Source organism: Spinacia oleracea, chromosome 5, assembly GCF_020520425.1.
Source record: "Spinacia oleracea cultivar Varoflay chromosome 5, BTI_SOV_V1, whole genome shotgun sequence".
NCBI classification, from domain to species: Eukaryota; Viridiplantae; Streptophyta; class Magnoliopsida; order Caryophyllales; family Amaranthaceae; genus Spinacia; species Spinacia oleracea.
In genome coordinates, this window is record NC_079491.1 from 66939979 (window position 1) to 66953774 (window position 13796).

At 43.4% G+C, this 13796-nt stretch overlaps 2 protein-coding genes across 2 annotated transcripts; one reads left to right on the forward strand and one right to left on the reverse strand.

Moving 5' to 3' along the window:
- Window positions 1-785: 785 nt before the first annotated feature.
- LOC130461256 (uncharacterized) lies at window positions 786-3927 on the forward strand. The gene is made up of 2 exons (XM_056829259.1): window positions 786-1342; window positions 2267-3927. Exon 2 carries the CDS (start codon window positions 2281-2283, stop codon window positions 2959-2961), a length of 681 nt encoding a protein of 226 aa, XP_056685237.1. The 5' UTR covers window positions 786-1342; window positions 2267-2280; the 3' UTR covers window positions 2962-3927.
- Window positions 3928-6259: 2332 nt separating this feature from the next.
- On the reverse strand, window positions 6260-7633 carry LOC130461575 (uncharacterized). Its single transcript, XM_056829725.1, has one exon. The coding sequence runs from the start codon at window positions 7631-7633 to the stop codon at window positions 6260-6262; it is 1374 nt and encodes a 457-aa protein (XP_056685703.1).
- Window positions 7634-13796: the final 6163 nt, after the last annotated feature.

Consider the following 13796-nt stretch of genomic DNA (forward strand, 5'->3'; position numbering starts at 1 on the left):
TAGGTTTTTTGTATACTACGTTCCGTGTCCCCGAATGACTAGAAGAGAACTTTTTATATCCTCCTCTTAGGTTTAGGGTTTTCCTTTTGTGGATAAATGGGCCTCTTTACTTAAGCTCATTTAAATAACCCACTCCTATTAAATGAACGTCATTTATTAAAAATGGGCCTATTTGGTTTATAACCCAAATTAAACAATTTATCTGACATATAATAATAGAAGTCAACATTTGACTTTTTCGGGACAAAAAATGATGATGTGGCATTCTTCATATTTTTAATGCCAACAAATTGCCCCCTCGGGATCGGTCACGTACACAAATATTTGAGTGTTTCCTCGTGGTCCGATCTCGAAATCTCGTTGGAAATTTTTTTTGTACTCCGGGCTTCTATATTTTTTTTTTTTTTTCCAGAAACAGGAGTAGTGCTGGTCTCTTGGCCCAAAACCAATTCTGACCATCTTTGCTTGATGGGCTAGCTCAAACTCTTTATTTCATTGGACAACCCTTTTGTGCCCCTTTTAATCAACCAAACTCACGCTATCTTCATTTGTTTATGGCCCATGAAATTCAAGTAAACTACTTTGATACTTCAGGACTCCTTCTGACAGATGATGGAATGTCATGACTATCTTTCGATGACAAAGGCAGAATTATATCAAACATAAACTATCCAGTACTACCAAAATAAGATAGACTTTGGCAAAACCCATCTTTACCAATCCTACTTGGAGTAGGACTCAAGCATGACTTAACTAATCAATGATTCTCTCCGGCAATTTGACGATCTTCAATATTTTGATAATAGAAGTTGAGTCATACGAGGAATCAACCACCAAGTAAAAAAGATAGAATTTGCTAAATCTCAATTTGATTTGTAGTAGGACTTAGAACCAACCAATATGACTATAAATATACCTCCATAATCTGTCAATTTTTAATCACCAACAACTACGTTCTCTTCATTGATCGGAGACTCCGAAATTTGACCAGAAGCCTTGACGCTGCCACAGCCCCGACCCGAAGGAAGAACAACTCAGAGGAGATCAACACCGAATCGTCGTCATCGAATAGCCCGTGAAAGAGGAACGAACCAGTGGACGTCATCACCAAACCAACGGTCGTCATCGAATCGGTCCGAACACCAACCAACCGGTCGTCATCGAATAGTTCGTGAGTCCGACAAGCAGCCCGTGGAGGAGCTGTTCATCCGCGACTGGTCCTGCTCGTGGAGTCCCAAGCCGCTTAGCACCACTGTCAGAGGGTCGAACTTTCGTGTTGAGGCGAGATCCGACTCTTGCTCTTCAAACAGACGATTATCTTCCTAGACTTAAAGTCTTGTTGGTATGTATATTTTGAACCTTTGAACTCTGTTTATCTGTCTTTCAGCAATCTTGAACCTCTGAAGCTTGAACTGTTTGATTTTCATGGTGGCTTGCTCATAACTGCTCTCTCTTCTAAATAATGATAAATAGACCAGTATAAATTAAAACCCCTTTATATATTTTTTTGTTTTCTTGCTTCACGTGTACAGTGTACTGTACTGTTTGCTTCCTTTCCAAGTCTTTCTTTACTTTTTGAAATAATAAAGAAATATGATAAGGATTGATGATGATGATGACTAATTGACTATATTCCATACTTTTGTCTTTTCTTGCCTTCCTCTTTCCCGTGAACATTGCTGCCCCCTCTTTTTTTTTATTTATTTATTAATATGATAACGACTAATGATGGATGGTGGATTGATTTGATGATATGGGCCCCGCACTTTTTTTCTTTCCTCCCTTTTCCATGTACGTACATACTGCTTCTAAATGTATGATAGATTGATAGTATATAACCCATCAAAATATATAATAGCATACAATAACATTTGATGATGATGATTATTGATGTGCATAAATTTTCGTCTTTCTGTTTGATGCGGATCTTCTTGAAAAAACCCCGCTATAATATTCAATTCATGTCATATGCGAGTCTTATTTTTAAATGGAATTGACGATCTTGGTAGTTGATGAACGAAATTAGACATCTCCTGATAATCCAGGTCCATTCATGCATTTTCATATTCCTTCTAACAACTTCTCTTCTTGATATGAAACTGATTCGCTTTAAAGTTATTGAAGCATTCCCCTATCGAGTCATATTACTCACTAATATACCGTATCTCGGTTGTCAAACGTGATTGTACTTGCATTAAAGTGTTTAGCACCTTTATACTGTTGGCACTGCACTAAAATGTATTTATTTTCTTCGTTGATTTTGTAGGTATAAAAGCCACCATGGTTCATTTCAAGTATCATGATACTCCTGGAGAAGAGACTTTGTCACTCATGGAAGATGCTAATTCGGTCGATGGAGCGCACTTTCGTTCATTTCTTCATGTGATTGGTCCTTTTGCAAACATCAATTCTTCTACGGAGTTCTCGGGCCCGAAAAGCTGGTACAAGGAGAGTCGTGATGTTAATGCATTTGGTGGAAAAACACCTAAACCTGTCCTTGTCGCTTCACATCACCGTCCCTGCGATGAGGCGTGTTCTTTCCAGACATTATCTACGCGTTTGTCCCGCAAGGAGACCAAATGGAGTTCTAGTCCGAAATTTGGAGTCGAGCCAACATACATCCCTCTTTATTGGGAATGGTTAGAAGATGTCCTGCACCATTCCAGACGCACACTTGCTAGCACCCATATTCTTGATGCCGTCTATGCTTCCATGTACATCTACAAGTGTAATTCTCCTGTCATGCAGGCTTTTTGCGAATCCTGGTGTCCTACGACAAATACCTTGCACACTTCAGTTGGAGAAATGTCAATCAGTCTTTGGGATATATACGACCTTGGTGGGCTTCCCGTAACTGGCCTTTTTTATGACGAGGTCATCCCTTCTGCCGTTGAATTGGAAGGCTCCGACGATGAGCACAGTTTATACCTCCCTTACAGTTGCTTTGCATTATCTTTCTGAGAAACACAAGGTGACAACCATAACGTTCGAGACTTGGTGTGATTTTTGGTTTCGCGGTGCATCAAAGTATTTCTTGGCATCTGGCAACAAAAAGTCTGTCCTTCCAACACTTATGAAAGACTTCAGCTCCTTTAATGGTCCTCGATCGTGGAGTCATAAGATGTACGAAGCCTTTCGCATCCTACGGATTCCTGAAGCGCATCATCGACAAACATATTTGCCTGCGTTTCTCTCATGTTGGCTTTGTGCCTTTGTTTTGCCGGTGTCAGATTTGGGTTGCATCTGTCCTGGATCTTTCAAACCTGCGTCATTTCTTGCAAGTGGAAAAGAGACTTCTTTGGCGATCCCTGTTTTGGCGAGCATCTACCACGGATTGAGCAAAATTTCGAATTCTCCTACCCCAGGCAAACATCGCGAGTCCTTCCCTGCACAATATGTGTATGTCTGGACCGCTAAGTATTTTCGAAGTCATCACATCGTCACCTACGATTTTGTTGGTGCTCCCCTGGTTGGAATTCAAGGCCTTGACTCTGTCATAAAGTCTCCAGATGCTAAATCGCTAGTTTCTTCGGGTAAGGATTTCAATTGGCTTGCTAACTCAATTTGTGGTAATTCAGATGAGAAGCGTGAAGATGACAACCATCAACCAAAGCAATTCACAAACTTCTTCATTAGCATGCGGTCCTGTTTTCTGACCTTGAGGTTCGACAACAACTACGTGGTTGAGCCATACAGTCCTCATCGATTCGGTCGGCAATTCGGATTTCACCAAGATGTGCCAGGCGAATTAGTAGTCCAGACACAAAACATCACCCGAGAGCATATGTACTATCTTTTTCAGTCCAGCATTCGTCTGCATACTAGGGCTACCTTTTTGGTCCCTTGCCGCACGTTTAATGCCCAATCTCGAGTCACTCCAAGCTTCACAACATGGTGGAATTCGGTCGTTTCTTTAAATGCGGCTTATGCTTCAAGAACTCATAGTCCAACAAATGTCAGGTCTAAGAAGAGAAAGGAGAGAAAGGGCGATGATCCTAACACTTCACCAAAAGACAAAGCTGCCAAGACTTCGGCTGCACCTCGCAAAGTTAGAGTCAGATTGCCTAAAAGTTCCACGATATCCTGTCCGCCCAAGGAAACATCTTCGAAAGGCAGGGACGAGAGTAGAAGACTAGCAAGCAGAGTTGTAAGTAATGAACCTTCCAATGACGAAAATGAACCTTCCAATGACGAACACGCAGGTGAACCTACAATTCTGGATGATATTTTCGCTGAAGATTATGGCCCTGAGCTATCGCCTGAAGAGATAGAGGTTCATTTCTTTACTTTGACATTCTCGTTTTCTTTTTAATTACTATTTTAATCCCCTTTATTTTTTCACTTTTCAGAATCTTCAAAGCGATGCGAACATAGCAGTAGAGCTTACTGCTTGCGAGAATACATTTGTCTCCCTTCCCGAACAACAGTTCATTGATGATGTTGTCATTGATACTGCGCCAACCACAAGTGTTTCTACTGCTTCGACCGAGTCTCCTTCTTTTAATGCTCAAGACATGATCACTAAGGCGACCAACAGGGCGGACCGATATGCTGCAAGCTTGATGATTAATGAAATAAAGGACAAGTTGATGAAGACTCCTTTAGCCAAGGTTCATGAACTAGCGCAGGAGTTTGAACAGGTTTTCTCCTATGTTCGTGATAAGAAGATCGACATCTCTGCAATCAAATCTTTTATCAAGGGGTATATTGGGTGCGGTTCTCAACTCCACCACGTTCGGCTAGGGAAACAGGGAGATCCCACTCTCAATGACTTGGAGCAACGATCTTTGGAGATAGAGACGAGCGTGCAGACAACTACAATTGCAGGGAAAGCAGAAGAGGAGCGAATGCAAGCTCTTCATAAGGAGATAGATCAGATTCAGCAAGAACAAGCCGAACATAAAAGGAAGCTCAATGATTTAGCAGAACGAGAGGATAGACTTTTGCCTCTTATTTCAGAATCAGAAGAGAAGTTCCAAGGGTACGTCATACAGAAGAAAGAGCAAGAAAACTCACTCCTCATCATGAAGGAGAACATTGCTGCTGCGAAAGAGGTGGAGGCAAAGCTAGCGGAAGCTGAGAAACAATTTGGTGTTGCTCGTGATGCTTTGCAAGCCTTCAAATTTGAGCCGTAGTTCCGCCTTTCTTGTTACCATTGTTGCACTTGTTTTCTTTTAATTCTTTTTTTTTTAGAGACCAATTTGTTTTAAGAATTCCAAAATGAAATGAATAAGACTCGTCATTCTTCCTGTCAAAGATTTTTGTCATTGATTCCATATTCATTCAACTCATAGGAAACCAACATGAAATTTTCATTTATTTATTTAGCCGTTCACAGTTTATACTCTTGCGGGCCAGGAGTAGTACAAAAATAGGAGAGATTTTTTGGTGTGGCTGGACTTAAAGTTAGTGATTCCTTCAAGCTGCCTACGTACTTATGAAATGAATAAATTCACTCCATAAGATCAAGCCAACGTAGTTCCTTTAAAGCAAAAATAATTTTTTTTTTTTTTTTTTCTGACGTCGTTTGCTGACGTCATTTCCGGAATTTTTTTTATTTTTTTTTAGTCAGTTGCAGTTTAGCCTCGTGCTTGGGAGGTTACAATGTTGCACAACTTCAAGGGTAGTAACGCTTCAAAAATTTGCCGTTGATAGGGCCTATGCGCAGTCCTTCTGCATCAACGATCTTGTAAGCTCCATTTGTGTAGACTTCCTGGACAACGTAAGGACCATCCCATTTCGATGCAAATTTATTTCCCGTCTTGCGAGAAACAATGATCGGTCTCTTGATAGCAAGGACCGTGTCTCCAACTTTGAAAGACCGTACTCGCACCTTCTTGTTGAACGCCCTTGTCAAACGAGCATGGTAGCATTCCAACTTTTGTTGCGCCTCAAGCCTCTTTTCGTCAAGTGCTTCCAACTCTGCCAGACGAATCTTAGCATTTTCTTCTTCAGTGAGATTTTCCTGGATTGCCATGCGAAGTGACGGAATTTGAATCTCCAATGGCAATATGGCCTCCACACCATACACAAGTGCATAAGGTGTCGCTTGAGTTGGTGTCCTGTACGTGGTACGATACGCCCACAGAGCTTCGCCCATTCTTTCGTGCCAATCTCGCTGGTGTTTCCCAACAATCTTACTAAGCAACTTGCAAAGTGTTTTGTTGAAAGATTCAGCTAGTCCGTTTGCAGGTGCATTATACATTGAAGACTTGTTTTGCGCAAACTTGAATTTCTCACAAAGGCTCGTCATCAACTTTTAGACAAATGGTGTTCCGTTGTCTGTGATTATGTAACGTGGCACGCCATATCGATGTATGATGTGATTTCGAATAAAATCGACCACGTTCTCTTTCTTGACTTCACGAAGAGGTATTGCTTCCGCCCATTTTGAGAAGTAATCCGTAGCGGCAAGGATGTATGCATGACCACCTGATGATTTCGGTGTGATTGGACCAACAACATCGAGACCCCATGCTTCAAACGGCCAAGATGTCACTGTCGGATGTAGCGGTTCCGGAGGTTGATGAATAAAGTTTGCATGGAATTGACAAGCTTCACATTTCTTCGCAAGTTCCATGCAATCTTGAACCATGGTTGGCCAGTAGTACCCCATCCTCTTGACACGGTCGTGAAGCTTAGGACCAGATTGGTGAGCTCCGCAAACTCCAGAATGAGCTTCTTGCATTGTTTTTGCTGCTTCTTCATCTCCCAAACATCTCAACCAGGTTCCAAGGAACGAACGCCTGTAAAGTGTTTCTTTGTAGTAAATGAAGCGTGGAGCACGTCGTCGAATTTCCATCTTGTGTTTCAAATCGCTTGGCAACTTTTCGTGTACCAAGAAATCAATGAGGGGTCGACGCCAATCTTCTATGTCTATCTCATAGACAGTAACTGCACCTGAGAGTTCTTCAGCTTCAATTTCAACTTCATCTTGAGGGTTTATCACCCATCGATTACAGACCGGGACCGACATGTTTTCTTCTGCCCCCAGTGCGAATGTGGCTGCGAGATTTGCAAGTGCATCCGCTGTCTTGTTGGCACTCCTTGGAACATGTTGCAACCGGACGCTCTCAAATTCTGCCAGCAATTGTGAAGCATGCTTATAATAAGGAATCAAGTCATCTTTCTTGACATCATAATCATCGAGGAGTTGATGGATCACCAGCTTGGAGTCACCGTATACATCAAGGTCCTGTATTTTCATCTCTTTTGCCATTTGAAGCCCCAGAACGAGAGCTTGATATTCAGCAACATTGTTCGAGCATAAGTTGGTGAGCGTAAATGAATACGTGAAGACATGTTTCTCAGGTGATACAAGGATGACCCCTGCTCCCGCACCATCTTGGCGAGCTGCTCCGTCGAAGTACATTTCCCATGGAGGTAAGACATCAATGTAGAATACTTCTTCTCCAGGTAGATCATCAGGAAGCTCCCAATGTGATGGAATCGGATGTGCAGCTAGGAAATCGGCCAAAGATTGTCCCTTGATCGCCTTTTGAGGTACGTACACAACATCATGTTGACTTATGAGCATAGCCCATTTAGCAAGTCTTCCGGATAGTACTGGTCTTGATAGGATGTACTTTATGGGGTCAGCTTTGGAGATCACCTTCACCGTATGTGCCCGCATGTAATGCTTCAACTTTTGGATTGCAAAGATCAAAGCTAGACACACTTTCTCAATAGGCGAATAATTCAATTCCGCGCCAACCAACGTACGACTGAGGTAGTAAAGAGCAGCTTCCTTTCCGTCATCATTCTCTTGAGCACACAATGCCCCCAACGACCTTTCATGAGCAGAGATGTAGAGGATAAGTGGCTTCCCTTAAACCGGTGCCCCCAAGACAGGTGGAGTTGAGAGGTACTGCTTGATGCTTTCAAAAGCTTTGCGACATGAATCGTCCCATTCAAATGGAGCGCCCTTCTTCATAAGATGGCTGAAAGGATGACATCGTCCTGCAAGATTCGAAATGAAGCGTCGGATATATGCAAGTCTCCCTTGTAATCCGCGCAATTCTTTGAGGTTCTTCGGCTCGGGCATATTCTGGATTGCTGTAATTTTTGACTGGTAAACTTCAATTCCTCTATGTCTCACAACAAATCCTAGGAACTTTCCAGAGGTTACGCCGAATGCACACTTCAAGGGATTCATCTTCAATTGATACCTACGCAACTTCTTGAATACCTCGCGGAGATGAAGCAAATGATCGTTCCTCTTCTTTGATTTGACGACAAGATCATCGACATAACATTCAAACGTCTTATGCATCATGTCCTCGAAGATTTTCTGCATTGCTCTTTGATAAGTTGCGCCTGCATTTTTCAAACCAAACGGCATCACCTTGTAGCAAAAGATACCCTTTGGTGTACGGAACGCCGTTGCTTCTTGATCTTCGGGCGCCATGAGGATCTGATTATATCCCGCCGTACAATCCATGAAGGATAATGCTTCATGTCCGGTCGTTGCATCAATCATTATCTCGGTGACAGGCAAAGGAAAATCATCCTTAGGACACGCTTCATTCAGATTTCTGAAATCTACACAAACACGCAACTGGCCATTTTTCTTCCTCACAGGGACAATGTTTGCAATCCAAGAAGGATACTTTACTTCACGAATGAAGCCAGCGTCGATGAGTTTGTTGACTTCAGCTTCAATTTCTGGAATTAATTCAGGTCGGAAGCGTCTTTGAGGTTGCTTCTTTGCTGAGACTCCTTTCCTTACTGCTAAACGATGGACCGCCACTTTGGGGTCAAGACCCGGCATTTCCCTGTAACTCCAGGCGAAAACATCTTTGTACTCAGTGAGTAGTTCGAAGTATCCCTTCTCTTCTTCCTGAGTGAGCAGAGCACTAACATAGATTGGACGCGGATCATCTTGGGTGCCGAGATTCAACTCCTTTAGTTCATCAATTGTGGTCTCAACTCCATCATCAAGAGTTTTTGGTGCTTCTGTTGTTTCCATCTCCTCCTCCAAGTCTACATCCTCATAAGCGGTGATATGATAGGAGGTGGCCGTCATATCTTCTACGGCATCACATTTCTGGCTTGTGGGGCTCTTTTGATTGGTAAGAACCATGGTGTGGCCTTTTACACGGAGAGAATCACCTGTCTTCACTTCCAGTACCGCCAAGCGTTTCATTCGAGAAGGTACATTGCTTCTGACATCGTTTTCCAGCTCGAACTTGTCTCTTGTTTTTGATGTAGTGTTTTTCGGCCTCCACTGCGGCTTGAGCGAAACGTCCTTCTTCCCAAGACGACTGAAGACTTCCTTCTTAGGCTTCTGTGACAGACAATTGGTGGGTTTGCCAGTGACTTTTCCCAATCTTGTGAAGACATCTTTTGCATTCGGGCTCTTATGTGCTTTCCCGGACTGATCTTCCAATCTATCAAAGACTCGACTTGGTGTTGGACAGTTTACCGGACCGTCGAGCCTATCAAAGACGGAGGACCGTGCTTTAGCTGAAGACGGATGTATCCTATCAAAAACCGATTCTTTCTGGACTGGCTCAAAATTCTCATCCACACTTTCTTCAATTTCCTGAACTCCAATGTACTGTGATGCTTGCATTGACCTCCATCGTCCTGAGATGATAATTGGCTTAGACTCCTTGAATCCCAAACCAACCTTTTTCACCCAAACACGTTCACCTTGTTGCTGAAGTTTTTGCTGAGTTTTATTGAGGCCGTATGACTTATCTTCAACGAGCTTTCCCATGGGTTCTGGGTTAGAGAAATCATAACCAGAATTTTCCATTAACTTGTATGCAACTGGATCGAAGCCATCTTTCCTTGAGCTAGGTGTTTCTGGCGACTTCGTGGAGTTTGGAGTAGGAGAAGTCAATATCTTCGGGTCACTGATCTTATGGACCGGCAATGTCATGCTTTTATCAAATTCTTGCGGCATGTCCTTGACCTTTTTTGAAGTTGTTTCTGCTCCACAATTCATAAACGGAGACTGACCTTCTTTGCGACGCGACATGGGGATGTAACGTAGCACTGGCACTGCTTCTCTAGGATTTTCTTCAACTCTTTGCGAAAGAATCTCCTTGCTTTTCTTCTCATCAACTGTTTCATGTGACGACTCCAGAACGTTCCTTGAAGGCTTCTCTTCTGTAACCCTTGATTGCAACTTCTTCGGCATGACTTTTCCAGTCGATGCAATTTTCGTGGGCATTACTTCAACATGCTCTCCTTGGCTGGCATAGAATTTCGCATCGGCAAAATGAGACTCTGCTTCAGAGAATGGCTTCACGTCCGCATTCACCTTTCTTTCACCGTTTCTGTAATATTTGAAGCATTGATGCAAGGTTGAGGCTACTACTCCATTTTCGTGCATCCAAGGTCGGCCTAGCAATAGGCGATATGAAGTATTCGAATCAATGACATGAAAAATTGTTGTTGCAGTCATTTCTCCGATAGTCAGATCAACTCTTATCATACCGATGGCTCGTTGCCCGCCTAGATTGAATCCTTGGATCATCAATCGACTTTCGGTCAACTCACTTTCGGTGATTCCCAACTTCGTCATGGTGGACTTCGGCATTATGTTCACTGCGGAACCTCCGTCTACCAAGATGCGGTTGATCTTTTTCTTGCGGATGTATCCACATACAAAGAGAGGTCTGTTGTGAGGCTTTGAACCCAACATAAGGTCTTCGTCTGTGAATGCCAAGGCCGCACTGCATGCAGCACAACGCTCAGGGTGATTTTCGTAGATCCCTTGCTCAATATTTTCCTTCGATGTATATTGCGTCGGATTTTCTATGGCACGTGCAAGGGCGAACCTCATTTCTTCGGGTAGGGATAAAGCTTGGCGCCAACCCATTCGAGAAGGGACTGTACCTAACAACGCCAGGATCTTTGCATCTCTTTCAGGGTCTCTTTCATGGTTTAGCCCTTCAGAGACTTGACTTTTCTCTTCTTTCTCTTCTTCTTCCGCCACGCTACAGGTCACTGTGTTGACAGAAACTTCGCCGAGGTATTCCTGCGGAAAGAAATCATTTAATGTGACATGCTTTCGTACCTCCTTTGTGGGAAAACTGTCGTGCGAGGTGCTCTTCTTCTTCACGAGACCTTTGTTTCTCGTGACATGCGAACTTTTGGATTTGTTTCTTTTCTGGTGTTGCTTTTGACGAAGAGGAGGTTGCTCTTCTAGCTTCGTTTTCTTTCTCTTCTTCCTTCTCGTCACTAATGTCCATCCTTCCTCATCTTCCTTGCGAGGTAGAGGGGTGGACGCAGAATTCTTGACGGGATCTATTATCAAAATGGGATCCAAACTTCCAAACTGGATGACTGAAGCATGATGGGACTCCGCCGCTTCATCCAGATCTAGCACAATCCTCCCTTCTGTTGCAAGTTGCATGATTCTCTCCTTGAGAATGATGCACTTTTCGATAGGATGGCTCACTATTCGATGGTAAGGGCAAAAGTTTGGGTCAGATGTCCTTCCCATTTGATCAGGGCGCTTGGACTCAGGCAAGCTTATGACCTTCTTCTCCAACAAATCGTCCAACATGCCGGCCTGTAGTAAAAGCTCATCACCCGAGAGCATATTGGACAATTTCAGGGCGCTCGTTTGACAAGGGCGTTCAAGTCTGAATCCGGAAATGGATACTTCTTTGCTTGGAGTTCTTTAAGCGTTGGCTTATCTCTCCGAGCATCTTTTGTAAATGGCCCTTTCTTCTGTTCAGTTTTAGGCTTCGCCGAAATTTTTACAGGGGCAGAGCTAGTGGCAACGGCAAATGACTCCTTGGTTGAATCTTTCACGTATTTCTCAGGCTTCTTGAAGTCCTTCTTTTCCTTCTTGAAACTTGAAGAACTTCCTCCACGATTATTGGTGATACTGATCTCCATGTCATGAGCACGGGTAGCCAAATCTTGAAAGGATCTTGGTTTTATGCCCTGCAAAATGTACAGCAAATCCCAGTTCATACCTTGGATGCACATTGCAATAGCAGAGGTCTCCGTCAGACGGTCCTTGCATTCCAGGCTTTGAGTGCGCCACCGGTTGATGTAATCTACAACAGGCTCATTCTCCCACTGTGTCGTCTTTGTCAATTCAATCATGCTGACGACACGTCGTGTACTGTAGAACCTGGCCTTGAATTCTTCCTCCATTTCTGCCCAACTGTCGATGGCTTCTGCAGGAAGGTCCGTGTACCAGTCGAATGCCGTGTCCTTTAGAGAACGGACGAACTGTTTGACGAGTAAATCCCCCGATGTGCCAGCGTTGTTGCACGTTTCGATGAAGTGGGCTACATGCTGCTTGGGGCTCCCCTTTCCGTCAAACTGCTGGAACTTCGGAGGTTGATAACCGACGGGCATCCTTAAGTGATCGATTCTCTTCGTGTACGGCTTCTCATATAGATGACTAGGGCCGGAGCTTCCGACGATATGATTCTTCACCGCATTTGTTATCATGTCCTGGATCCTTTTCATGGTGAATGTGTCGTCGGGTTTTTCACCCTTTGTGGTAGATTTTGAAGTCGTACTCCCTTCAGAGTCGTCGTTCTCTTCGTCCGCGCTCCCTTCCTGTTTCTTGAGCTTTTTGGTTAAGGAGGAAATCCTCTCATTCTGCTTCTTGATTTCCTCGTCTTTCTCCTCGCCATCCTTCATGAGCTTCACGATCATGCCCTTCATTTCGGCAAGCTGCTCCTCAACGGTCTTTGATTCGATCGCCATCACCTCCGCAATGTCGGTTTGTAGGGACTGGACCGATTCTTCACAATCTGATACTTTGAGGGGTGACGTTGGAGAAGACCCGGTACTACTCTTTGCATCGCTTTCTACATAGAAAGGATCGAACAAAGGACTAGTGTGGATGACCAGCCTGTCAGGCTTTTGGTGAGGACGCATATCTTCTTCACCGGGCATAAGGAATCGTGCACCTTCAGCAGGAAAGGACCCGAAAACAGGGATGTTGCGGGACTTGCGGTAATACGGATTCGGGGACACGTCGGAGGAAGCACGGACATGGCTCTTTCTCCTTGTTTTGGTGGTGATAGGAGCCGAACGCAGACTCGAAGCAGCCTCATTTAGATCAGCGTTCTTCATTCCTCTGGTGCGTATACCCTCGTCACGCCCTTTCATCATCTCAGCCAATTCTGCCGCCCTTTGTTTCACCATAGCGGCCTTCTCAGCATCGGACATGGAAACGGTTTGTTGAGCAGCCATCTTCGTTGGTAGATTGTTTTTTTTTTTTTTTGTAGAGAAGGAGATGAGTGGTAGAGTCGTCCCACCGAGCGTGCCAATTTGTAAACACAAATTTACGAGTCTGCAAAAATAACAGAATCAAAATAATGTGAACAAAATATTTTGTATTGATTTTGTATTTGGGTACAATCTCTAATGTTTATCCACTGATTCGATCTCTACAACAGCAAGAATTTGTGGTTTGAAGGTAGAACGGCGTTTGTGCTTGTTGTTCTTCTTTCACCGAGATTTGATGTCAGACTTGTGTGCTTGGAAGCCGTCTTAGGGTTTTTCTGGAGAGTAGTAGGTTTTTTGTATACTACGTTCCGTGTCCCCGAATGACTAGAAGAGAACTTTTTATATCCTCCTCTTAGGTTTAGGGTTTTCCTTTTGTGGATAAATGGGCCTCTTTACTTAAGCTCATTTAAATAACCCACTCCTATTAAATGAACGTCATTTATTAAAAATGGGCCTATTTGGTTTATAACCCAAATTAAACAATTTATCTGACATTTAATAATAGAAGTCAACATTTGACTTTTTCGGGACAAAAAATGATGATGTGGCATTCTTCATATTTTTAATGCCTACAATGACCC